Raw genomic sequence first — 27,955 nt, 5'->3', positions numbered from 1 at the left:
TTGTGAAAACGTCACATGTCAAAGTCAGTTTTATTTATAGTAGACAAATGTGGCTACCGTGTATCAAAGTTTGAGAGATCTAACGCAAACAATCATCAATTACTGATGCTGAAACAAAAAGTGTTACTACCATCCCTGGTCTTCTATTATAATTTCTTTCAGGAAAGAAAAATCTAGTTTTACTAGATTTATTTTCTTATTTTGATTTTGATTTTCTTATTTCTGATTTTCTTTATCATAGTTGCCAGCGAACATACTAAAATGTGTTTTTTATTAGAAATTGCTGATGCTGTTCAGTCTCTGTGTGCCAGTGCATCGCTCGCGCGGCTGGGGCGTGGCCAAGAGCTGTAATGTACAGCTAGAGCTCTGACTGTTTTCCGCGAGCTGCTTGAAAAGCCATGTGTTGCGCTCACCGTGCGTCACATTACTTCCCTACCGCTTCTGCAACATGTACCTTAGGACACAAATGCAAGCCAGTTTAAAGAGGAACGTCACACAATAAAAACATCTCTGAAATAAGGGTAAGCGTCTCCACACTACCTCATCCAAATCACATAGATTATTGTAACTTTCTGTAATAACTTTCTTCTCGTCAGTGGGAGCCTCTAGGAATCTGTCAGAAAGGATACAATGTATGAGAATGAATACAAATAACGTTGTGGTTTTTTTTTACACCAACAGATGGTCGTGTTGGCAAATCACAGACTTTGGAAATCCGTGGATTATTGCAAATTGGATCTTTTACCAGTGGACAAGCAACACAGAGTGACAGACTCATGACATCCTAACTAGCCTACTATCTAAAGGTGTTTCACTTTGAAGTGTGCAGCAATGGCTTCGCTGTACATCGCTATTGAGCTGGTGATCGCCGTAGTGTCAATCGCTGGTAATGTGCTGGTGTGCTGGGCTGTGACCATCAACTCCACTCTCAAGAATGCAACCAATTACTTTCTTGTGTCATTAGCCGTGGCAGATATTCTAGTTGGCTGTCTTGCCATACCTTTTGCCATCACTATAAGCATTGGTCTGCGCTCAGACTTTTATGGGTGTCTTTTTCTGGCGTGTTTTGTTCTGGTATTGACTCAAAGTTCAATATTTAGTCTTCTGGCGGTTGCCATCGACAGATATCTGGCTGTAAAAATCCCCTTGAGGTGAGTGTTTCTCGTTATTAGAATTTCCTCTTCATTATCACTGAATGATTAATTACTACACTGTTGGTTCTAAAATTACAATGGGGAAAAAAACCTTACCTATAGCCTATATAGCCTACTGTTTCACAGCTGTTTTGAAACAAGCTTTGGCATTTACACGCGCGTGACACCATGGCATGAATCTGTTCTTCGATGTCTTCGGCATTTTCAGCTGTACATTATTTTCATTACAATACTAATTTTCATTAGTATTATTTAGTTTATCCATATTTATAAACACACAACAAAATGACCATCATCTTTCCTGAAAGACGGTTATATTGAGTAACCACCTATGGGATAGAGCAGCCTATGGGATCAGTTTGATGCTCGGTCCTCTGTTGCAATTCGTTCGAAGTTCATCTAGCTTATCAAAGCTGAAATACTGAAAGACTTATTCAGGACAGCACGAAGATGGCACACGCAGCCTACTGAACTCGGCTTCCTGAAATGGATATATCGGTCTGATTTTCTTAATCTGTGTTAATCTGTTAATCTCAGGAGAGCTAAGAAAGTTGTTTGTTGTCAAAGAAGGCCCTGACGATGAAGGACAGGGCAATGACAACAAATCTTAACGATTAGGACTAAGCAAAAATGGTCTACGAAGAGAAGATAAGTTGGCAATTCTTAAGTACAATTAAGTTATATATATAAATGTAGTTATATATATATATATATATATATATATATATATATATATATATATATATACAGTACAGTCCAAAAGTTTGGAACCACTAAGATTTTTTATAGAAAAGTTTCATTTATTTTTTAAGAAGTTTCATCTGCTCACCAAGGCTACATTTATTTAATTAAAAATACAGTAAAAATTATGTAATAGTAATATTGTGAAATATTATTGCAATTTAAAATAACTGTTTTCTATTTGAATATATTTCACAAAGTAATTTATTCCTGTGATGGCAAAGCTGAATTTTCAGCATCGTTACTCCAGTCTTCAGTGTCACATGATCCTTCAGAAATCATTCTAATATGCTGATCTGCTGCTCAAGAAACATTTAATGTGTACAATTGTACAAAATATTTGTGTACAATATTTTTTTTCAGGATTATTTGATGAATAGAAAGTTCAAAAGAACAGTGTTTATCTGAAATCTAATCTTTTGTAACATTATAAATGTCTTTACTGCCACTTTTGATTGATTTAATGCATCCTTGCTGAATAAAAGTATTCATTTCTTTAATTTCTTTTCAAAAAAATAAAAATAAAAATTCTTAATGACCACAAACTTTTGAACGGTAGTGTATAATGCTACAGAAGCTTTGTATTTCAGATAAATGCTGTTCTTTTGAACTTTCTATTCATCACGGAATCCTGAAAAAAAAAGTACACAACTGTTTTCAGCATTGAAAATAATCATAAATGTTTATTGAGCAGCAAATCAGCATATTAGAATGATTTCTGAAGGATCATGTGACACTGAAGACTGGAGTAACGATGCTGAAAATTCAGCTTTGCATCACAGGAATAAATTACTTTGTCAAATATATTTAAATAGTACACAGTTATTTTAAATTGTAATAATATTTCACAATATTACTGTTTTTTTACTGTATTTTTAATTAAATAAATGTAGCCTTGGTGAGCAGACGAAACTTCTTTTAAAAACATTAAAAATCTTAGTGGTTCCAAACTTTTGGACTGTACTGTATATATATATATATATATATTCATTATCGTTACATTGCACAGAATTATTTTAATGTAAAAGGACAAAGGAATGGTAAAATAAGTTTTTTCTTTCATTTTAACTCTTTGAATGGCCAAATCTTGTAAATTTTTAATGTTAAATAGCTAAAATGTAAATGTTGTCAAATCTGAAGCTCGCATTTTAAAGAGTGACACCTTTTACACTGCTCATTGTTGCTTGTGCTATCCTATTTCTTTGGAATAAGTGGAAATCATTGGAAAGAATAAAAGAATAACATTAAATATTAACTGGCACACAAAGCAAGTGTGCATGTAATTGCTTTAGCACACTTATGAAATTGCATATAGCTTGGGTTTGACTTCCTCAGCCAACACTGTGGAAATGCAGTTTCTCTGAATTAACAGTGTTGGAACAGGGGTGTTTTTAGAGTTTGATCAACAATGGGGCACAAGGCCCCAGAATGTTTTATTTTTGTACATTGCAACTTGTTTTACCATGATAATTTTAAACAATTACTAACAAGATCAATAACTTCATCAATGCAAATTTATATTTTATATGACACTTGATCATATATAACGTCTAAAATTCCTGAATATAAATATATATATATATATATATATATATATATATATATATAAAACTTAAAGGGGTGGTTAAATGCGATTTTAATTTTTTAACTTTAGTTTGTAGTATGTAATGTTGCTGCTTGAGCATAAACAGTATCTGCAAAGTTACAGCGCTGAAAGTTCAATGCAAACGGAGATATTGTCTTTTAAAGTTAAATGACTACAAACACGACCGGTTTTGGACTACAACGGGTTGGTGACATCATAAACCCTGCAAAACACACCCCCGGGAACAAGCAACAAAGTGGGCGAGGCCATGTGGTGCAGCATGTGGAAGCGGAAGAGTTGTGTACACGGGGCACGTCAAAAGATAATAGAACCCATTATAATCTGTGATATTTTCTACACTGGATGCGGCGCGGAAGACAGCTTCCAGAATCTACACGAGTTCAATGCTGGATGGCTATTACTGAATGCACAAATGCTATTACTGAAAAATGAAGCAGTTCCCACTTTAAAAGCAGAAGCTGCTGTTTATTGGCTTCAAACTGTAAGTACTTTATTGTTTGTACATGTCTTTTAAATGTATAGTCCTGTTGCTATTTTTGGTTGCATCAAGGACATATACAAAGAGCAACTCGTTTTTGCTTCACTAGCCAGTTAGCTAAATACTACAAACACCAACAAATGTATGTGTTCATAGACAAACAGTTGTTTATTCTATAAATTAAAAGCTACCTTTACAAAAATGCGACTGCTCAGTAATGTATTCGGCTACAATAAAGCTTTAATCAGGATAAAACTGTATATTGAAAGCTAACAAACAGCAGTGACAGCATATCTAAACACTTTGACACAAATACAAAATGAAATACTGTTAGGTTTTTGCTCCTAATTCGTGCCTCATCCCAGACCTCTTATTTGGCAATTGAATGAGCAATCACTCAGCGCTGAGGGAGAATATAGTCTCCTTTTATTGATAAGAAAAGAGAGAATATATAAAAAGAGTACAAGGGGTGTAGTATAGTTTCAGCCAATGAGAAAGAGAATACATCATATAGATCATGTTATAGGAATGTGATACATATAGAAAAACAAGTCTAAATATGGTCATCTATTGGTCAGGTACCCATGAGGTCCCTTAGCATCCCAAGGACCTTCTCCTAAGCAGGGACCATTCCCTGTTTCACATTCACTCCTAGTAGAGCCTTATATGGAAATGGTTCTGGTACATAGAAAACCATATGTTAAGACATAGTATACAACTTTGACAGAGGAAAAAAAAAGGAGCCTCAGTCCACATACTTTCAATGCTGAGACCAACATAAAATCTATCAATTGCCCCTTTTGGCAATAAAATTGCCACACCCAAGTCTCAGCATTACTTTTCTCATATCCAAATATAATCACTTTCTTTACTTTCAAAATCATAACATTCTTCAGCAAACATTTCCTTCATTTTCCTTCAAAATTATTAACATTTAACAGGTCTATTCATCAAAGCATATTGAGAGGATACAAAGTTGTTCATGGCACGATTAATCAAAGCTCTAATAAATGGAATAATACAACAGATAATAAATGCCATAATTAATAGGATCACACCTATAGGAATCAAAGCAGATACAAGCATTTGTTGCCATCCTGTGAGCCATGCTAAGAACCCACTTTGATTATCAGTAATTTCTCGTTCTTGTAATTCTTGAGCAATTCTAGTCATATTTTTTAAACCCTCTGAAATTAAATGACCATCTGCATCATTTTCAGGGATATAAGTACAACAAGAGGTACCAACAATAACACAAACTCCTCCTCCTGCCGCGGTTAATTGATCTAAAACTAGCCTGTTTTGCAGGGCAGTTAAACGGAGCCCTCGGAGTTCCTGTTGAACACCAGCCAATGTGTCTCTTGTAGTATTGATAAATGAAATTAGCTCATATCTTGTAACCTCAACTTCAATTTGAAGACTAGAGACACCTATTCCTGGAAACACTGCTTCAAAGAATCTTTCAGTACCAGTCCAGAGTCGATGTTGCTTTGGTACTGGATTATCTCTACTCAAACTACTAGTTGAACCGCGACTAGAGAGGGAGCGTTTCTTTTTCTGTTTTTGTTTTGTCATAACGTGAGGTTTGTGTGGTCTAATAACCATGGAATATTCTTCCAAAGTTACTAGAGCACATCTTCCACTCCAATCTTCTGGAAGAGTAGTGTAGACTTTATGTCCACACAGCCACAACCAATCTTTTACAGCTCTAGTTCCCCGTGAAGCAGGAGCATATCTGTAGCAATTTTGACCTGGCACAAGTGCACAATATTTAGAACACACATCTTGAATAAAAGGATTAGCCCATCCATAAGCAATCATAGTAGATATAGGATGTGGTGTTCTTTTAGAACACTCAGTCATATTAGCTTTTGGATAATGCAAAATACAACTCGTACAACAAGACATATTTTCTATCTCACAATGATGGTATGTTCGATTACATTTACTTTTAGGAATTACCCCCAGTCTCACTGTTCCAGTTTCTCTTTCCATACATAACAGTGAGTCTGGAATAGAGCCAATGGTGGTCACTTTAGCATGTACTTGCGTTGCAAGCATCATTATTCTACTTTTTCCACAACTCCATATTGCACTTCTATTTGGAGCCATCATTCCAGTAATGCTAACAAAAATAGGGCATTCTAATTCTTCTTCTGTCCTTGGTGATTTAACCTCTACATGTGGTCCAGAAGCACTATGTGGCATTTTGGTGCAAACATAACAGTCACCTGTTTTTCCTTCAGATTTGGCAGTGTAGTTGGCTAATCTCTACCACATGTTAGCTGCGAAGGCATGTGGTTCTTCTTCATAATGTACCCAAGTTTCATTACCAGTGCTAACAGCAGCTTGTATGTGAATAAACACATTTGTCAGCACAACCAGGTAAAATATCAATTTAGCAATCATGGCTAGAGAGCTTCAATGATAATTATTGCTGGTTTTAGATCTCTAGCAATCTCTTTCTTCTTCTCCTCGTTGAACGTCTTGGTTCACCTTCCTTTGGATCTTTCCTTGGCTCACTGGCTTCCTTCTGAACTGTCTGAAATATCCAGAACTGTAAAAAATGAATGTTCAGAATGAATAGAATTAATTATAGTTTGCACATCGGGTACAATAGGAGACAATGGTGTTACCAACTCATTAACTTTTCTCAAATCTTGAGTTAAACGCCAAGAACCATTTGCTTTCTTAATTGGATTAATTGGTGTATTATAAGGTGAATGAGTGTGCACCAGGATGCCTTGAGCCAGTAATTTATCAATAACAGGAAGAATACCCTCCACCTTTTCTTTTGAGAGGGGGTACTGTTTCTGATACACAGGCTTGTCTGTTATTAGTTTAGCAACATAGGGCTGGACATCAATGAATCCTGCGTCATCCTTATGGGCTGCCCACAACTTGGGGTTGACGCCCTCAATTTCCTGTTTGAGCTCAGTTGCAGAATCACCCTCAAGGAGAGCATTTCCTGTATCAACAGTGAGAGAAAAGGCTGCAGGAAAAATAAGTTGTAGAGAGTCAGCATTAAAATTAAGTTGAATACCTAATTTATGTAAGAGATCGCGTCCCAGAAGAGAAAATGGTGAACTCGGTATTATTGCAAAAGCATGCATTTTAAACAGTGATGGGATATAATTAGAAGTAACCGGAAATGTTGGTGTCATTTCACATCTCACAGGTACACCATTGATTCCCACAGAGTTTACATGTTTTCCTGTAATCGAGCCCTCATAGACAAGAGAGGATAACGATGACATCGACGCCCCCGTATCTATGAGAAAAACATAGGGTTTATGGTCAACATTTAATTCAATAAATGGCAAAACAGTTGACACATTCGGATAACTCAAAGAAATCAATGAAAAATTATCAGAAGAGGGCTCAGTCGAACTCAGTCATTGTTGCCAGGAAATTGGATACACTGGATTTTGTCTGTCAGTCTTTGCAGAAGGGAGCGCAAGTGGGGGCTTTTGCTTCAAGCCACCACCAGAGCCCTTCTTCTTCTGCTTTTCTGACCTCTGCCTCAAATCCCAAGCCTTTTTTCTACAGTCACGTTCCAGATGTCCTGGCTTTCCACAATAAAAACAGCGTCTCACATTTCCAAATTGTTGTGGACGAGGATTCACAGCAGCATTCACTTGAAGCATTGCAGGAGTTTTGCCCCTGGAGACATCAAAAGCTCCAGCAGAGGAAAGCTCACGCAAGCGTCGTCCTAATTCATCAACAGAAATGGTAGTAATATTCTGAGTTGTTATACGAATTAACTGCGCAGTGTCTTTGTTCATATTATTTAGGAACGTATTTAAGAACAATGGACAATTTTGTTCAATAGGAATCGCAGATTCCTCAACCCATGCATGTTTAAATCTATTAAAGAATGCAACAGGGCTTTCACCAGTTCTCTGTTTGGTATTGGCTGCATGCGAGATGTCTTGTTTAGCAGAAGACACTTTTAACAAAAAGGCAGTCAATTGCTTGAAAAAATCTTTAAGTTTACCTGAGCTGGCCCAAACCCAATCACCTGCTTCGTCCTCATCTTCCTCCTCCGAATCAGTAATTAGAAGCACTCGTGAAGGTTTAGACAAATCAAGGGGCTTCGAATCTCCAGCTTTCTGAGATACAACACGACGAACAGGCGGTGTATCGTAGATGGGGTTTAAATAATAAACTTCTTCAATCATTTCCTCCTCTGTGATTTCCGCAGGCAGTGTTTTAGTCAAAATAAAACGATAATCTCGTCCCGTCAATTGACTGTAGGCAGTTAACCGTTGCAGCACTGCCACAAATTGATGTGGTGACTTAGCCGGATCAGGCAGATCTTTGCAAATAGCCACTGCCTCCGTAACACTCAGAGGAGTAATTTTGTAACCATCTGGAAGCTGTACAAACGGAAAAACTTCAGTTGTGGACGGCAACTGCGGATACAATCGATTGGTCAAGGGCTTTGGAATTTCAGCAGAAACAACACATTCATATGGAGGAAGAGACGCATCAGGTTTCAGCTGAGACTGAGAGAGAGAGCTGTCTTGTTTTTTCAACTCTGGACCCTTATCCCAATAAGTTTTCATCTTCATCCAAACTTTATACGCATCTTTCATATAATCAATTGGCCATCCTGGGTCACCCCAAGAACCAAAGATCATATCTTTTGCAGCACGCATATCTTCATCTTTAAAAGAACCATCGCGGGGAAACGGATCTAATTGTATTTTCCCTTCTGACCATCCCGCGAGATTAGAGAGATAAGGTTCTGTAAAAAACGCTTTATTATTGCGATTCATGAAATCCCTCGGGGTTTCCCCCATCAACGGTCGACTAATCGTTTCACCCATTTAAAACAGCCAACAAAGATCTCTCCTTTGCTTAAAGAAAAGCCTTACAATTTCAGAAAATGGCCAAACAAAATACAAATTAAAGTCTGCAGCTTTATATTAACTTTTTAGTATTTTTGGCAAAAAGAAATTTTTTTAAATTCAATATTATTCATTCAACTGCCAACAAGAACCTGAGGATATCATCATGAAATGGACTAAGAGAGAGAGAAAAATTTTCAACTCAAACTCATCTATTCCCTTCCCACGTATATAATCCGTGAGGATAACACCAAAAAATGAAAGGGTGATCAATCCTCTTTCACTCTTCCCGCATTTATCTAAATACGAGGATATCCACTTTTAACAAATATGAAAAAAGTGCGGCACAAAAATACAAGGATCAATTTCTCAACAGACAGTAAGATGCACTTAAGCATTTTATTTCTTACCTGTCTGGAGAAATCCCGACGAGCCCCCAAATTGTTAGGTTTTTGCTCCTAATTCGTGCCTCATCCCAGACCTCTTATTTGGCAATTGAATGAGCAATCACTCAGCGCTGAGGGAAAATATAGTCTCCTTTTATTGATAAGAAAAGAGAGAATATATAGAAAGAGTACAAGGGGTGTAGTATAGTTTCAGCCAATGAGAAAGAGAATACATCATATAGATAATGTTATAGGAATGTGATACATATAGAAAAACAAGTCTAAATATGGTCATCTATTGGTCAGGTACCCATGAGGTCCCTTAGCATCCCAAGGACCTTCTCCTAAGCAGTGACCATTCCCTGTTTCATATTCACTCCTAGTAGAGCCTTATATGGAAATGGTTCTGGTACATAGAAAACCATATGTTAAGACATAGTATACAACTTTGACAGAGGAAAAAAAAAGGAGCCTCAGTCCACATACTTTCAATGCTGAGACCAACATAAAATCTATCAAATACCATTCATAAACATCCTTTAAATGCCGTGATTGCAGCTTGACCCTCTTCATCTGGGTCTAATTCGGGCTCAATTTGATATAGCAATAAACGCTATTATTTACATTTTCACTGAAGCAACGAATGGTAAGGGGCGTGTCGTTTCCGGACACTTCAGCGAATCACGATACACTGGGCCAGCTACCAACCTGCTAACCAATCTGAGCACATTGCGTATTTTGGAGGGAGTGGCTTCATAGAAGCAGGAAGTCAAACGAAGCATTAAGACATGTTAAACTGTGCCCCAAGAACACAATCAAGCCTAGAAAAAAACCACTTAACCACCCCTTTAAATTCAACAGTGTGCAAACTAACTAGCCCCCTAAATGAAACAATCACTTCAAAAAGCTTTCACTGATAATGACCAAATCAAGCTACAAACTATGGCAAAATAGAAGAGATAAGAAAGCATTCTTCTATCAGTTAACATGCTAAAGTAAATTAGATCTGGACAACGGTATGTCCTCATTCAACTAAATGCAAATTCACATGCTACTCATCACAGCGTTAAGCGCTACCTCTCCTCCACTACAATGTCGTATTATGAATAATCGTCTGATTCCAAGTCGAGGATTCCACGAGGAAAAATGGAGGAGGAGCACAGTGAGTGGGCGGGCCGAGGTGTATGATTGAAGAGGATGCACTGGGGAACAGCAAAACTTTACTGGGGCTCGTGTTTATTATTCAGATAGAAACGCTGATGTTACCGATCAAAATAGAATAAATCATCTTCTGTAGGTAACTGGACCATAGACTGTAAAAAAAGATGGACAACGCGACGCCGCTTCCTTCCATTGTAATGAACTGAACTCAAAATGGGCCAACGAATGGGCGCTGACACGTTACGCAATACGTCAAAAAAAAAAGTTTGGAGCCTGGGCATGCGCAGAAGGAATCGTCAGTGGAGCCCGGAGGCGGAGTCGCGGTATCAAACTTCTGCCCAGACCACTGCGTCATCATTCATGTATTTTAAATAGACTATAAAAATTATACACAATTTAAAATTCTACCTATAAAATAATTGGCTATTCTGTTTCTAGAGCAATAATATTTTTGAAACAGCAAATTCAGTAGATAAACTCAATATAATATGCCACTAGAAACAACTCTAAATCGTCAGAAACGGTCCTGCCATTTTAAATCAAGTTCAACTAATGTTGCAGGAGATCGATTGCTGTAATTAGAGTAGGCTATCATTAGTTTTGTCCTGCTAATTATTATTTTATACCCATAAAAATAATAACTGCCAGATAACGATCACCTGCTTTTTCCCGACATGGTTAACATTAGGTGTGTTATCTTAACTAATAACATTTATTAATTGGCTTATGAAGCCCACATTTAATGTTACAGAAAAAGTTCAGTGATCTGTCAGATCCTGTAGGTCGGTTAGGACAGTTTACTGCTGAACAGCTCATTTTGTTGGTGAAAAGAAATAAAAAATTAATAGTTAGTTATACATCTTCAATCTCCCCTCGAAGCTCCGACAGTCCTCAGACAAGCTGTCAATCAACTGCGAATCATGACGACACGTTTAGGACCAGTACTGCATCCAGCCACCAGGGGGCGATCAAAGAGCCCGCAGCTTCACTTTTCAGGATGTATGAGACACACCCGAACTGGATTTCAAATAACGATTGTATTGATTGCATTGTTACACCACTAGGTGGCAACAAATTACTGTTAGAAACAGAGCTGCGGGCTCTTTGATCACCCCCTGGAGGCTGGATGCAGTACAGGTCATAAACCCCGCCCTCTCAGTGCAGTCGAATGAGACTTCAGTGAAAACTTAAAGGTCCCGTTTTTCGTGGCTTTTTGAAGCTTTGATTGTGTTTATAGTGTGCAATATAACATGTGTTCATGTTTCGCGTGTAAAAAAACAGTATTTTTCACATAATTTACTTATCTGTATACCGCTGTTTCCACTGTCATAAAAACGGGCTGATGACTTCCTTGTTCTATGAAGTCCCTCCTTCAGAAATACGTAACGAGTTCTGATTGTGCCAGCGGTTCCTGTGTTGTGATTCGACAGCTCTGAGCGCACCGTGCCCGGAAAAGTCACGCCTCTTACCATAATGTGGAGATGCATGTGCTCAGTGTTATTGTAAACATATCTTTAATTTTACCCTATCAATTTGAGCCGGAATCAGACCCGGTGATTGGACTGCGGGATGAAAATAACAGCGTTTCGACGACATGGCAACAAACACACTCTACAAACGCAACTCTTGTGTATTCCTGTGGGCGGAGGTTAGTCAAAAAACTGTTTTAGTGACGTCATTAAAGAAGGAAGTAGAGGGATGTAGTCCAAACTGGCCGTTCGATGTAGGCAACTTCTGTTAAATAAAATATCTCGCTTGGCATTGAACTTTGAGCTTTAAAATTTTACAGATTTTATTTATAGTCTAACAATAACATTACACATTAACTAAAGTTTGAAACATGGGATCACGAAGAACGGGACCTTTAAAAATAAATTCTGCTTCAAAAAAATCTTTCTGAAAGATGGTTTTGGTCATTTAAGGTAGTTGTTATCACGCTGATATATATTCAATTGTTCTGTTTTGTGATAATTTAGATTTTAGCTAGCAATTTGATGCTATAAAAACGGGACGTGTCGTCATGATTTGCAGTTGATTGACAGCTTGTCTTAGGACTGTCGGAGCTTCGAGGGGAGATTGAAGATGTATAACTAACTATTAATTTTCGATTTCTTTGTTATTTAACACCAACAAAATGAGTTGTTCAGCAGTAAACTGTACTAACTGACCTACAGGATCTGACGGATCACTGAACTTTTTCTGTAACATTAAATGTGGGCTTCATAAGCTAATTAATAAATGTTATTAGTTAAGATAACACACCTAATGTTATAACCATGTCGGGAAAAAGCAGGTGATCTTTATCTGGCAGTTACTTATTATTTTTATGGGTATAAAATAATAATTAGCAGGACAAAACTAATGATAGCCTACTCTAATTACAGCAATCGATCTCCTGTAACGTTAGTTGAACTTGATTTAAAATGGCAGGACCGTTTCTGACGATTTAGAGTTGTTTCTAGTGGCATATTATATTGAGTTTATCTACTGAATTTGCTGTTTCAAAAATATTGTTGCTCTAGAAACAGAATAGCCTATTATTTTATAGGTAGAATTTTAAATTGTGTATAATTTTTATAGTCTGTTTAAAATACATGAATGATGACGCAGTCGTCTGGGCGGAAGTTTGATACCATGACTCCGCCTCTGGGCTCCACTGACGATTCCTTCTGCGCATGCCCAGGCTCCAAGCTTTTTTTTTTTTTTGACATATTACGTAACATGTCAGCGCCCATTTGTCGGCCCATTTTGGCTTCAGTTCATTACAATGGAAGGAAGCAGCGTAGCGTCGTCCATCTTTTTTTTTACAGTCTATGGTTAGAAATGTATCTATCACTGAATCATTCTTTCAGAAACAAGTGATGTTTTTATGATGTTTATGAATCCAACTTACAAAAATATCACCTTTTTCACCTGTCTAGATCTTACATGTGTGTTCAAGCATCTTATTTGTGTTGAATTTGTGGTAACACTTTACAACAAGGTTCATTTGTTATGAACTAACCATGAGCAATACATTTGTCACTGTATTTGTTAACGTTTAGTTAATAAAAATACAGCTGTTTATAGTTTGTTACTTCACAGTACATTAAACAATGTTAACAAATACAACTCTTGATTTTAATAATGTATTAGAAAATGTTGAAATTAACATTAAAAAAGATTAATAAATGCTGTAGAAATTTTATTTCATTATTATTTCATGTTAATGTAGTTAACTGATGTTAACTAATGAACCTTATTGTAAAGTGAATTTGTTGAGATTAGCAGCCTGTTAAATTTATTTTACAAGAATAATAAACACAAAAAAGGACTGTTTGAGTTGAGTATTGTGCATTTTTTCCCTTACTAATATTTTTTTATTGCATGGTTGTTTAATTATTTTAATGGAACCGGAATCGTTAGGCAGAACCGGAATCACAACTGGAATCGGAACATTTCTTACGATTTCCAACCCTACTTTCCAAATCATCTCAGGTCCTGGGTGGTCATGTTACTGTCACTGTTTCATGGGCAAGATGAACGTATGTTTCTAGTTATGCCGTAGTTACTGGAAATACAGGGTTTTGGCATGATCGCTGTTAGTAGATGATCCAAGAGGAAACAAGATTCCTCACAGTGCTGTCAGACAGTATTCCCACTTCGGTTTTCATTCACCAGACTGGACCACCATGTCTCTCTCTCACGCACACATTCTCTGCTCTCATCTGTCTCTCTCTCCATCTCTTTTCCTGTGTATAAACACAAAAGCTCAGTGCCGACTATTTAGCTGCATGTCCTCTGGCTGAAGGATTTAAATAGGTTTCAAGTTTCCTAAAACAGTAGGCCGCTACTTTATATAAATGTACACGTGGGCTTGAATCAGATGGTCTTTCCACTGTTAGGAGCATCTTTTTCCTCTGAGTCATTGGTTTTTACTGTTAAATCAAAAGAAGTGGTGGTTAATGGCAGGACTCCCTTTTAGTTGTGCATGTGTTCACACATCATACTATGTGTTTTTAATACAGGCAGATGCTTGTGTTTTTTTTGTTGTTTTTTTTTGTTTTTTTCTTTAAAGGGATAGTTCACCCAAAAATGAACATTCTGTCATAATTTATCCCCCCCTCATGTTGTTCCAAACCTGTATGACTTAATAATAATATCTTCTTTTGTGTTCTGCATAAAAAATAAATATAAAATTCATACAGGTTTGGAATGACATGAGGGTGAGTAAATGATAAGATAATTTTTTGATGCTCAGTTTAATGTTCTTATTGAGCATTCAATGACCCTTCCTAAAAAATAGATTGTATTGAATTTTTTTTTTTTTTTAATAGTGTGAAAAAATATGGGAATTGAGGACAATATCCTTAACCAATGACCATTAATTACATAATTACAGAGTGTTTGAAATACAATTTTTGTCAGGATTGCAACGCTTTTTAGTTTGGAATTCCCTTTTTTTTTTTTTGGCAACATAATCTTTTTTGGGGATGAAGTATTGTTTTAATGCACCTGCTCACATTGTTAAGAGCAAAGCAGCTGAGACCTTCTTCCTTTAGAGCTGTTGTGTAAACCGTTTTCACTTTCACTGGAGCCTGTTGGCAGAGATCTGTGGTTTAAAACGGAAGCGAAGCAGCTGAAGAACAGAAGGGTTAGAGGAGGGATTTGTGTGCAGGGGTGAAAGAGAAAGAGGGCGATTGGGATGCCAGTGGGTTGTTGTCATGCCACAACTAATCCTCTCTTTCCTCCATTCATGTGCCCTGAGAGTAGAGGGAAGCTGGCACTAAGAGAGAGAGAAAAGTGTTAAAACTGAAAGAAGTGTCCAACAAAAGGAGACTGTGCTCTTGGATCTAAATGCAATGACATCATGTATTCTTGAATCTGAAACGAACAAAGATTTTAGAGAGTATGGTTTAAATTATGTGCTACAAAAAAAAAAGAGAAAAAAAAGCCAAGGACGGAGAAAATAATGTGCAAAATTAGAAGTCAAAACAATGTTCCTTGCAGTAAGTGCAAATGCACTACACACTGAGCCATGGTGCTGATATGGGTGATGTCTTTCCTGAGCCCTTTCCTAAAAACTCTTTCTGCCTTTGCAGTTGCTAAAGATGTTGCTGTGTGCTCTTTAGGGTGTTTTGGGTGATTGCTAGGTGTTTACTAGCCCAAATCAAAACACCCCACCCCCGAATCATTGTCATGATATTCTTGTATATATATATATATATATATATATATATATATATATATAATTTCAGTTTTAGTTTAGGCTAGGTAGGCTTTTATCATTTTATCATTTAGTTTTTCATCTAATATTTATATTTTATTTCCATTACCAAAAACTATTTTTAATAGATTTAGTTAAGAATAACAACACTGTCCTAAGTGTACGGAACAGTAACAGCAATGATTACATAAGGTAATGTAGTTATCTGCAGAAAAACATGGTGTTTTCTCAGTGCTTTCCCAACCCCCTCTCTATCTGTCAATGGGGCAGCACCACTGATGGTTGTAGCAGTCCAGGTCTCTCAGAGAAAGGTTATGGTGGGTGCGATGAATAATGCACCACGTGTATTACTCACTTCAGTCCATCAGTAGAAGCAGAATCAGAGCTGTCTGAGGATGCCTGATGAAGCACCTCCAAGTGAAAGCTTAAGTCATCAATCACTTGAGTGTTTATTTGAAGCTTTTTCTCCTCTCTCTCGCCCTCTCAAATTTTCTATATATAGATATATACAGTGACCTTGAGAAGTAATTGGACATTACACTTAAACATTCATGAATGTCATTACATTATAGACAAAATATAATGCTACTGGCTACAAACAAATGATTCACAAGCTTTTTGTCAGAACTAACTTCCTTTGAGTCCGAGCAATGACTTGTAACCAGCTGGTGTTGCAGTGATTTTTAGTGGATTGAAGTCAACAATTCCATTTGTTGACTTCAGTCAGTTGTTCTAAAGTTCTCACAGGTGTTCCAGCAGAGTATAGTTCACTACTAATGTTTGACAGCCACAAAGTGGCCTTTTCTTTTTGTAAGTATAGTTATTTTGAACAATACATACAGTTGCATGAACCACTTGCAGAATCTGTGAAAATGTTAATTTTAACAAAATGAGGGAGATAATACAAAATGCATGTTATTTTTTATTTAGTACTGTCCTGAATAAGATATTTTACATAAAAGATGTTTACATATAATCCACAAGACAAAAAAATAGCTGAATTTATTAAAATAACCCCATTCATAAGTATGTGAACCATTGATTCTTAATACTGTGTGTGGTTACCTGGATGACCAACGATTGTTTTTTTTTTTGTTTTTTTTTTTGTGATGGTTGTTCATGAGTCTCTTGTTTGTCCTGAGCAGTTAAACTGAGCTCTGTTCTTCAGAAAAAAATCTCCAGGTCTTGCAGATTCTTCAGTTTTCCACCATCTTTTGCATATTTGAACCCTTTCCAGCAGTGACTGAATGATTTTGAGATCCGTCTTTTCACACTGAGGACAACTGAGGGACTCAAACACAACTTTTGAAAAAGGTTCAAACATTCACTGAAGCTCCAGAAAAAAACATGATGCATTCATAGATGGGGGGTGAAAACATTTGGAATTTGAAGATCAAGGTTAATTGTATTTAATTTGTCTTCCGGGAAACATGCAAGTATCTTCTGTTGCTTCCGAAGTGCAGTACTAAAAAAAAAAAAAAAAAAGATATTCAAGCGAAATGAGAAAAACTTGGACCTCTTCATCCTGTTCAAAAGTTTTCACCCCCGTCTCTTAATGCATCGTGTTTCCTTCTGAAGCATCAGTGAATGTTTGAACCTTTTTTAATAGTTGTGTTTGAGTCCCTCACTTGTCCTCCATGTGAAAAGACTGATCTCAAAATCATTCAGTCACTGTTGTAAAGGGTTCAAATATGCAAAAGATGGTGGAAAACTGAAGAATTTTTGGGACCTGGAGATTTTTTCTGAAGAACAGAGCTCAGTTTAACTGCTCAGAATAAACAAGGGACTCATGAACTACCATCACACAACAACAACAACAACAACAACAACAACAACAACAACAAAAAAACAGTCGTAGATCATCCAGGTAATGACACACAGTATTAAGAATCAATGGTTCACAAACTTTTGAACTGGGTCATTTTAATAAAGCTAGCTATTTTTTTTTTGTCTTGTAGATTATATGTAAACATCTTTTATGTAAAATATCTTACTCAGGACAGTACTAAATAAAAAATAACATGCATTTTGTATGATCTCTCTTATTTTGTTAAAATTGTGCACATTTTCACAGATTCTGCAAGTGGTTCACATACTTTTTCTTGCAACTGTATGTTGAAATCCATTTATTCCTCTGAATAGAATTAAAAAATAGTGAAAAATATAAGGAAATAAATTCACAGTGTGAGAAATAATTCTTAAACTTAGGCTTTTGGTACTTTATGAAATTAATGTTTATACAGTGGGATCAAAAAGTCTAAAAGCGAGTCAAGTCAAGTCACCTTTATTTATATAGTTTTTACAATGCAGATTGTGTCAAAGCAGCTTTACAGTGATAACAGGTAAATAATTTTGGCTGCACAGCAGCTTTTAAAGAAAATGGTGCCATTGTCCAGCTTAAGTAAATTCAGTATTGTTTCATTCCATTGTAAAAATCAATGTAATGTAGTTTGTATACAATGGTGTCAATGCAGGCAGATGAAAAACATTGTTGAATATCAAGTGTCCCCAACTAAGCAAGCCAAAGGCGACAACGGCAAGGAACCCAAACTCCAACAGGTGACATCAGGTGACAAACAGGTGATAAAAATGGAGAAAAAAACCTTGGGAGAAACCAGGCTCAGTATGCAGCCTAACAATCCTTTAACGGATTTGAAAGCATAAATTGATAGTGTATTATGTGTTTGCCAGGTTAAAGAGATGCATTTTTAGTCTAGATTTAAACTGACAGAGTGTGTCTGCTTCCTGAACAATGCTAGGAAGATTGTTCCAGAGTTTAGGTGCCAAATAGGAGAAGGATCTACCGCCTGTGGTTGATTTTGATATTCTAGGTATTATCAATTGGCCTGAATTCTGAGATTGCAATAGACAGGAAGGACTATAATGCATTAAGAGCTCACTCAGATACCGTGGAGCCAAACCATTTAGTGCTTTGTAAGTGATTAGCAAGATTTTAAAATCTATACAATGGCTAGGGCTAATATGGTCATACTTCCTGGTATACTCTAGCTGCTGCATTTTGGACCAGCTGTAGTTTGTTTATCAAGCGAGCAGGGCAACCACCCAGTAGAGCATTACAGTAATCTAGCCTTGAGGTCATGAACGCATGAACTAACTGTTCCGCATTTGTCATTGAGAGCATATGTCATAATTTAGATATATTTTGAAGAATTTTGTAGATTGAAGAATGTGTTTTTACAAATGCTAGAAACATGGCTTTCAAATTAAAGATTGGTATCAAAGAGCACACCCAGGTTCCTAACTGATGACGAAGACTTAACAGAGCAGCCATCAAGTGTTACGACAGTATTCTAGGTTATTACGTGCAGAAGTTTTTAGTCCAATAATTAGAATCTCTGTTTTTTCTGAGTTTAGTAGTGAAGAAATATAGAGCTGAGTATCATCAGCGTAACAGTGAAAACTAACGCCATTCAACCTAACGCCATGCTTTCCTGTATTAAACCTATTTTAATAAGAGGTTTAATAATAGCCAGCTTAAAGGTTTCAGGTACGTATCCTAGTGATAAAGATGAATTAAAGATATTAAGAAGAGGATATACGACCTCTGGAAGCATCTCTTTCAATAGCTTAGTCGGTATAGGGTCTAACATACATGTTGTTGATTTTGATGATTTAACAAGTTTAGACAATTCTTCCTCTCCTATAGCAGTGAATGAATGGAATGTTTCTTCAGGGACACTACAATGCACTGATGCGATAGTAGATGGTTGCATGGTTATAATTTTCTCTCTAATATTATCAATCTTTCAAGTAAAGAAGTTCATAAAGTCACTGCAGCTGTGCTGTTTGGAAATATCAGAAGTTGAAGCTTTATTTCTCATTAATTTAACCACTGTATCAAATAAATACCTAGGATTGTGTTTGTTTTCGTCTAAGAGATTAGAAAAATAAGTAGATCTGGCAGTTTTTAAGGCCTTTCTGTACTTAAAATTGTGTTCTTTCCACAAAATGCGAATAACGTCTAGTTTTGTTTTCTTCCAGCTGCGCTACATTTTTCTGGCTGCTCTCTTAAGGGCCCAAGTGTGCTTGTTGTACCACGGCGTTGGACTAATTTCCTTAATCTTCTTTAAGCGCAAAGGAGCAACTGAGTCTATTGTGCTGGAAAAGAGAGAGTTAGTAGTTTCTGTTGCAACATCGAGTTCTTCTAAGCTATATGGTATGGTAAAGAGATTCAATTGATCAGGAAGATTATTTATAAAGCAATCTTTCATGGTAGAAGTGATAGTTCTACCATATTTGTGGCAGGGTGGCAGTTTTACAGCCTTGGCTAAATGTAATATACCAGACATGTTCACAAGTACCTGCGGTCAAGTCCATGTCAAGTCTCAAGTCTTTGAGGACCAAGTCAAGTCAAGTCCAAGTCAAGTCTCAAGTCTTTGAGGTTCAAGTCAAGTCAAGTCTCAAGTCAAGTATTTGTTCTATTTTCATCAATATATTTTTTTCAGCTAGTTGTTTTTGTAATTAAAAGTGTATTTAAAAATCAAAACAGATTACTTTTACTTTAAAATTATCTAATAAAGCACACAAAATACTACTTAAAATCATTTCTATTACTTTCTAAATTATACAAAATTATACAATTTAGAACAACTGCAAGGAAAATAGTGCTGTTTATTTTGAGCTATATGATCTCAAGCAATGCTGGAAAATGTAGTCTTCCAGTCAGCGCCGGTGGTAACAAAACCTAGGTATAGACAAGCATTACAGTAAACAAAACAACGAACAACATTTCCATCTGTGTGTCTTGTTAGTGATAAGGTGATATAATAACGCACTGCGACTTAACAAACCGATCTGTGGAAATGAGTCAGACGGACAGGGTCATAAAATGCGCATGGAAGTGCTCGTTCAATCCAAATACAATTTAACATGGTAAATCTGGATATTATATGCATTATCAAATACTTGGGAAAAAATAATTTTTTGGTATAAAAAGGATGTACTTCTTGAAAATGGACCACAAGCAAGCTACATGGACCACAAATTGCTTTTCAAATGAAATGACAAAGTTTATTGCAAGGTAAGGCTTGGCTATATTGTTATTATTTGTTGTTAATTTAACAAGTTTTCTAATGGGTGATGAATTTGCGTGCCCTCAGATGCGTCACGCGCTCGATGGCTTGGTGTGTTTAGAGATGATTTGTGATTCACTGCTGCAGCACATATTTGGGAATGAATGGATAGTAAAATGTGGTGTTTCATACCATCATATGGGGTAGTAAATAGAGAACGTAATCGGGAATGTCACGCCAAAAGACTTGTATTTTTCACAAGGCTCTGTCTTGGCTTAGTAGTTCACGAGTCCAATTCAAGTCTCGAGTTAGTAGTTCACGAGTCAAAGTCAAGTTGCAAGTCGTTTATTTTTGCAACTTAAGTGTGACTCGAGTCCAAGTCGCAGACTCGATTTTCCATCTCTGTAGTATACACAAGACTAGATAATGATCTCAGATGTCATCGCTCTGCTGCAGAATTTCAACGGCATCAATATCGATTCCATGTGACAATATTAGATCTAAAGTATAATTACGACAATGAATGGGTCCTGACACGTGTGGTCTAACTCTAATAGAGTTGAACATCAAAATTTTTACCCTTAAATGCTTTTTTTTTGTATTTACTAATTTGGGGCACAGACACAGTCTCTATGTGATAATATCTAGGTGAAAGAGTTTAGCAGATGGTTGGTTTAGCCAGCACACTGAAATCTGGCAATCCAAATCTAATTTAAAACCCTCTTTTGCATATACTGCAAGTACATGCAAATATAAGCATTTTTACTAGTGTTCTCAGACTTTTGGGCAATATAATTAACTCAATCACTAGCCAAATATTTTGCCAAAATTTGCCAAATGTTTATTTATTCATCTTTGTTCTACATTCACTCCTCTGTACAGGTATAAGGAGCTTGTCACAGGGAAAAGGGCAAGAGAGATCATTGCCATTTTATGGATCTTATCCTTTATCATTGGACTCATTCCATTTGTTGGCTGGAACCGTAAAGACTTGTCCTGTTCCAGAAATGAAAGCGCCTCTATACAGACTGGCAACAGCAGTGATGCTGCTGACATGGAAACAGGCTTCCTGCAAAGCTGCTGCCTCGAGTGCTTCTTCGAGAACGTGGTGGACATGAGCTACATGGTGTACTTCAATTTCTTTGGTTGCGTACTGCCGCCTCTGCTCATCATGCTGGGCATTTACATTAAGATCTTCACAGTAGCACGTAAACAGCTACGTCAGATTGAGCTCAAATGCAGTGTGAGTAATGGCGAGAATCACCACCATGGCCTGCTGCAAAGGGAAATACGTGCCGCTAAATCGCTCTCCATCATCGTGGGCCTGTTCGCTCTCTGTTGGCTGCCTGTGCACATCTTGAATTGCCTCACTCTCTTCTACAGCAAGCTGGAGAAACCCAGTTTCATCATGCACATTGCCATCATCCTCTCACACACCAACTCCGCCGTCAATCCCATTATCTACGCCTACCGTATTCGGGAGTTCAGAGTGACTTTTAGGAAGATTCTGAACCGGCATTTCCTTTGTCGACGAGACGAGTTGTATCACAGCTCCAGTGGAAGTAGCAGTCACAGAGACCAGATTACAATGACCATTGACCCTCTACTATAGACGTCTTTGTAAAAATATTTGAGAGAAATGTTTACAGGCCAATGAACTGCAAACAACATAATCATGTATTAAGATGATATCTAGTGTGGTCCACTATTCGTGAAAACCTTCTTTTATATTGTGGACACCTTCTAACATTTTCAGGATTAAACTGTGAAAAAAACCCTCTATCACTACACATCTGTGGAAATATTTATAGATTGCATTTCCAAGCACTAATAATCTTGAGAAGTGGCCTTAGGTCAAGCTTTAGCACATGAATTAAAGCTAAGAGCCGTCAGTGTGTCTCTGGAAATGCTGAACGATGAACTGAACCACGTATGAGAAACCTACATGAAGATCCTGTAGAACAATAAAATAGTAATCTTGGGCAGCTTTAGTTAAATCTTCAATGATCACTCATCTGTAGAACAGACCAGAGGAACAATCTGAAATTATAAGTCACATCAGATGAATACACCACTGTGGAACAGGGTATACAAAGAAACTGTTTCTGGGTGCTTGACTGTATTAGGACTTCTTAAGTTTTATTTTCTTTATTATTTATTTATTTTTAAATGATTGAGATGATTGTTGTAGACTGCTCAGGAACACACATGATGTAAAGGCAAATATATGAACCCATAACAGAAAGAAAATCAATCATAAAACCATGTACATAGCCAATGATAAAAAAAACAAAAAAACAACAACCCACTTTTAGTCTTTTCATCATTTAAAGGGCATGTTTTCTAAGGTGTTGCAGTATAGCAGTACTGGCCAATCCACAGCTAACTTCAGTCTCATATCTGAAAACAAAATGACTCCCACAGATATCTTGATACACATACTGTACATTGACCCCAATAGTATTTGGATCGGCACACCTCAAAATTTATTGGATTTCCAAACAAAAAGTGTCATAATACTCATTATCTGAATTTTTATGTAATATTGTTTTATAATATAAAAACTAATAAACATAGCTATATTCTTTCAAATAAATGCCACTTTGAAGGAGGCCCTTTTATACCCAGTAACTACATGACCATTATGCTCATACACAAATTTAGACCATCACATCTACACAAAGGGGTCAAAAATCTGAGACAACTATTTAAAATACTGTATTTTGCTTTTTTTGTATCTTAAAGAGGTCATGACATGGATTTTTTTTATTTTATTTTGATGTTTCTTGATGTCCACTTCTAATGTTAAAGTTTGTTGCACACACACACGAAAATTATATATATATATATATTATATTTTTTGATATAGGGTCTAACATACATGTTGTTGATTTTGATGATTTAACAAGTTTAGACAATTCTTCCTCTCCTATAGCAGTGAATGAATGGAATGTTTCTTCAGGGAAACTACAATGCACTGTCTGATGCGATACTGTAGTAGATGGTTGCATGGTTATAATTTTCTCTCTAATATTATCAATCTTTCAAGTAAAGAAGTTCATAAAGTCATGTGCTCCGTTCCGTGCCTGGGCGCGGTTCGTTTAGCCGGCCCTGGCCCACTTGGAAGAGGTGGGCTAGAGCGCGGTTCAGTTGGGCTCAAGACAACCGTAACATCTGTTTAACTTATAACATGAAAGTAAGGTTAATAATATAACTTAGATTACACATTTTTCTGTTTTACTCAAATTAGGGTGATGCAAAAATGAGTACACCCCACAACAAAAACTACTACATCTAGTACTTTGTATGGCCTCCATAATTTTTAATGACAGCACCAAGTCTTCTAGGCATGGAATTAACAAGTTGGCAACATTTTGCAACATCTATCTTTTTCCATTCTTCAGGAATGACCTCTTTTAGAGACTGGATGCTGGATAGAGAGTGATGCTCAACTTGTCTCTTCAGAATTCCCATAGGTGTTCGATTGGGTTCAGATCAGGAGCCATTGAATCACTTTCACCCTGTTCTTCAGAAATCCAACAGTGGCCTTAGATATGTGTTTAGGATCATTGTTATGTTGGAAAAGTGCACGACGACCAAGGGCATGGAGTGATGGTAGCATCTTTTCTCACAGATATACTGCTTTATACTGAAAATTCATGATGCCAACAATGAAATGCAGCTCCCTGACACCAGCAGCACCATAATAAGGACACTGCCACCACCGTGATTCACTGTAGGCACCATGCATTTTTCTTTGTATTCCTCACCTTTGCGACGCCATACAATTTTGAAGCCATCAGTTCCAAAAACATTTATCTTGGTCTCATCACTCCAGATTATAGAGTCCCAGTAGTCTTCATCTTTGTCAGCATGGACCCTGGCAAACTCTAGGCGGGCTTTTTTGTGCCTGGGGTTTAGGAATGGCTTCTTTCATGGACGGCACCCATGCATGCCATTCCTCTGCAGTGTACGCCATATTGTGTCACGGGAAATAGTCACCCCAGGTTGGCTTTCTACTTCTTTAGATAACTGCAGTGAATTTGCATGCCGATTTTCTTCAACCCTTCTCATTAGAAGATGCTCCTGTCGAGGTGTTAACTTCCGTGGATGACCTGGACGTCTCTGTGAGATGGTTGCAGTTCCATCTTTTTAAAATTTTTGTACCACTTTTGCTACAGTATTCTGACTAATAAGTAAAGCTTTGCTGATCTTCTTGTAGCCTTCACCTTTCTGGTGTAAAGAAATTATTTCCTTTCTCAGGTCTTGTGACATTTCTCTTCCATGGGAAGGGGTTTCAACACCCTTTTATAGTCAACTGTCTGCTGGACACCTGTGTAATGAATAATTAGACTCACCTGTTGTTGCATTCTTGTTAAATTAGACATTTGTAGTGTAAAATTTTGCTTTGCTCCAGAGACATTCAGTGGGGTGTACTCATTATTACATCAGTAAAGTAAACTGAACAATGTGTAATCAAAGTTATTTAGTTATATTGTTAACCTTACTTTCATGTTATAAGTTAAACAGATGTTATATAAAACTTAGTCTTGCCAACATTTTGAAATTGTTTTTGTGTTCATTGAGATATTGTTTAAAATGTTACTTTTCAAATGGGGTGTACTCATTTACGCTGAGCACTGTGTGTGTGTGTGTGTATATATATATATATATATATATATATATATCTAAGAAAAAAGATTATTTTCAACCCTCATTCTGACCCTCTCTCTGAAATGACCCATTTTTAAGGGGTGGCTCCTTTAAGGTTTGTCAATAAACAGCCACTGTTATGATTGGCTAACATCATTGCACAGGAAACCGTTTCAACAGCAAGTGTTTGAAAACATTATCCATATAAAACCGTCATTTACAGACAAAGAATTATGAGATGGTTTACTTGTGGTTTATAGCTGTATGTAGCTGATGTCAGATCATCTGTCAACAAAAGTTTCTTTGCAAGTTCATTGTGCCTCATTTACAAAACAATCTGCAGTAAAATTCTCCAAATAAGTTTATAATCCTCTGACGTGATCCACGATGCTACTGAAAATAAATCATCCACTCATTCCTGATGCGCATCCTTCTGAAATCTCTACAGAAATAAGATGTTTAAACCGGACCAACCGTTCCTTTATGTTTCCGTTTACCCCTTCATTTGTTCTCGTCTGCAGACTCAAGCACATGCAGTACATAAGAAATTGACCGGGCATCTGTATACTGCATCCACTGTAGACAGTGTTGGTGAATATAATGGGTTTTATTTGCTTTTGATGCAACGCTTGCATTCGGTGTAGGCAAGTGTCAGCCATTAAGTGCTGAATGCCAGTGGGCGGGGCCAGTGGTATGAAGATGTAAACTTATTTGTCGATGTCTTGCTGAGGTATATGAAAATATATTTGCCCGTGTGACATCACAAATCTCAATATCCAAACGAGCCATTTTTGGAGCTTGATTAAATGCTTTTTCAAAAGTAAAAAAACAACAAAGAAAACTTTATTTTAGAACCTTATAAAGAAAATTACTGTGAAGCTCAGTTATATCAGTGTCCCCAGATGTGATGGTCCATGTTTCTGATGTTTGTCTTCTTTTCTAATGTATGTCAGCCCTTAGGACCCACTTTGTTATTGAATGTCTGACTGTGACAAACTACCCAGACTGAAACAACAGCAGCTGACCTGGAGCAAAGACTGTCTCCTCTAGAGAGAGATTTACAGTGTCACCACTGGAACTGGATAGTTTATAATGCTGTTGTGTCAATACTGCAACTTTGTTCTATTAATCATCAAACACCTTTACAGTATAACCACAGATCTGAAGAGAAGTCTGCTCTTCATCCATCAGTGCTTTAATTGGCTCATCTAGCCTACATATTAAAGCATTACAAATATGGTTATAAAATGATTGAAAAGCTGAGAACTGTAGCACATGCTCCTGAGACTGAGCCTTGGACATGTAGATTAAGTCCCAATCTCCCTCACCAATTATTTCTTTCTCCACCATATATCTGTCAAGTGAAATTAGAAAGAAAGAAAAAAAGTTGTTATAGTTGGTGTGCCATCTGATGAGGTCCCGTTATTTAAAGAATATAGAGTGCATTTACATTGTGCACTAATCATGTATGTTTGGTCACATTATGTTAAAACCTGAGCAAGGGGGAAAGTTCATATCGGTGCTTTAAACTGATTTCAGATTCTGAATGCTTTTTATACAAACCCTAAATATTGCAATCAGATTCAAATATATATTTGCATGTGCATTACATGCATTCCAAACAAAGCTTCAGTGCATGTTGCAGTTCACAGTCGCCACTTTCAGAACCAGAAAATGCCACCGCCATAATGTTACCAGAGCTACCGCAAGCATAATTGATGTTTTTGCCTTGTTGTTTCGAGATATTTAAAAAGAATGCTGATATATCAGAAGAGCTATTTTAGCAGTTTCCTTTTTCCTTTCAGTGAAAGCAAATTACTTATCACTGGAAACAGCTGATTAGGACTGTGTGTGGATTTCATCAGCTCTGGTTTTGGTACCCAACTCAAACTGACAGATGCGATGATGTGTCCCTGACAGCGACATGCCTTTTCCAACAGCCCCCAACTCAAATTAGTGCACATCCACAGCTGTGCCAACAGTCAAACCATGTTTCTATTTATTGAGGGGAAGAAAGACATTCTTTAGCATCATTTTTGTGTGATGTAACTTCTAAATGATGTATACTACATATATTTGTTACTATCTGTAAGGGCTAAACTACAGGAGTGTGCCAGACATCTTGGACATTACAATGGAGACGAATCTGTACTGCACTGCAACTGTTAGCTGACGGTTTATTTCTTTACTGAAGTACCTGTCTGGAGAAAGCAGTGAAACAAAAGGCCTTTTAACCAGTCAAGTGTACCTGAATTGTATTCCTGCCTTTGGAGAAGCAAAAAAAAAAAAAAAAAAAAAAAAAAAAGGTCTGCTTTTAAATGTGTATGTTTTCGACATGTATATTTGTCACTAATCTACGGTCCGTGTAGGTCCGTGTACCTTCGGATAATTGGTTCCTCCTTTTTGTCTTCTAAACGGAAAAATGAAGAAAGCATTCATCACATATTCGACCCTCCTCATGAGCATAAATAAACAAATCTCGAGTCGTTTTTTCATATTTTTATTTTTGTTTTAATCACACTTTGTTCTAATCCACCAAATGGAAAAACACTAAAACCAAAATGGATAAACAGCTTGAATATTCGATCTTTACATGATCGGGAACAAAACGCCCCTTTCCGCTGATTGTTCAACCAAAGATCAAGCCGCGCCATCAGTTAAAAAATGAAAAAACAAATTATCCG

General features: G+C 36.9%; 2 protein-coding genes across 2 annotated transcripts in view; one reads left to right on the top strand and one right to left on the bottom strand.

The window, feature by feature from the left end:
- The first annotated feature begins 152 nt into the window (after window positions 1-152).
- adora2b (adenosine A2b receptor) lies at window positions 153-23,891 on the top strand. Its single transcript, XM_048190052.1, has 3 exons — window positions 153-521; window positions 682-1,151; window positions 21,501-23,891. The coding sequence occupies exons 2-3, from the start codon at window positions 832-834 to the stop codon at window positions 22,228-22,230; spliced, it is 1,050 nt and encodes a 349-aa protein (XP_048046009.1). The 5' UTR covers window positions 153-521; window positions 682-831; the 3' UTR covers window positions 22,231-23,891.
- zswim7 (zinc finger, SWIM-type containing 7) overlaps window positions 4,389-27,955 on the bottom strand; it is a 183,532-nt gene continuing 159,965 nt past the window's right edge. The window contains exon 6 of the mRNA XM_048190055.1: window positions 4,389-6,536. Coding sequence (XP_048046012.1) covers window positions 6,423-6,536 — 114 coding nt within the window. The 3' untranslated portion in view covers window positions 4,389-6,422. The remainder of the gene's footprint in view (window positions 6,537-27,955) is intronic.

The sequence above is a fragment of the Megalobrama amblycephala genome, linkage group LG4 (genome assembly GCF_018812025.1).
Source record: "Megalobrama amblycephala isolate DHTTF-2021 linkage group LG4, ASM1881202v1, whole genome shotgun sequence".
In the NCBI taxonomy this organism is placed as follows: Eukaryota; Metazoa; Chordata; class Actinopteri; order Cypriniformes; family Xenocyprididae; genus Megalobrama; species Megalobrama amblycephala.
This window is presented reverse-complemented; position numbering and strand designations above follow the sequence as displayed.

What these genes read in the sequence shown, in the direction of transcription:
- adora2b (XM_048190052.1), top strand. Translation starts at nt 832, where the DNA reads ATGGCTTCGCTGTACATCGCTATTGAGCTGGTGATCGCCGTAGTGTCA. An exon ending in GCTGTAAAAATCCCCTTGAG is followed by an intron (nt 1,152 to 21,500) that starts GTGAGTGTTTCT and finishes TCCTCTGTACAG; the next exon opens with GTATAAGGAGCTTGTCACAG.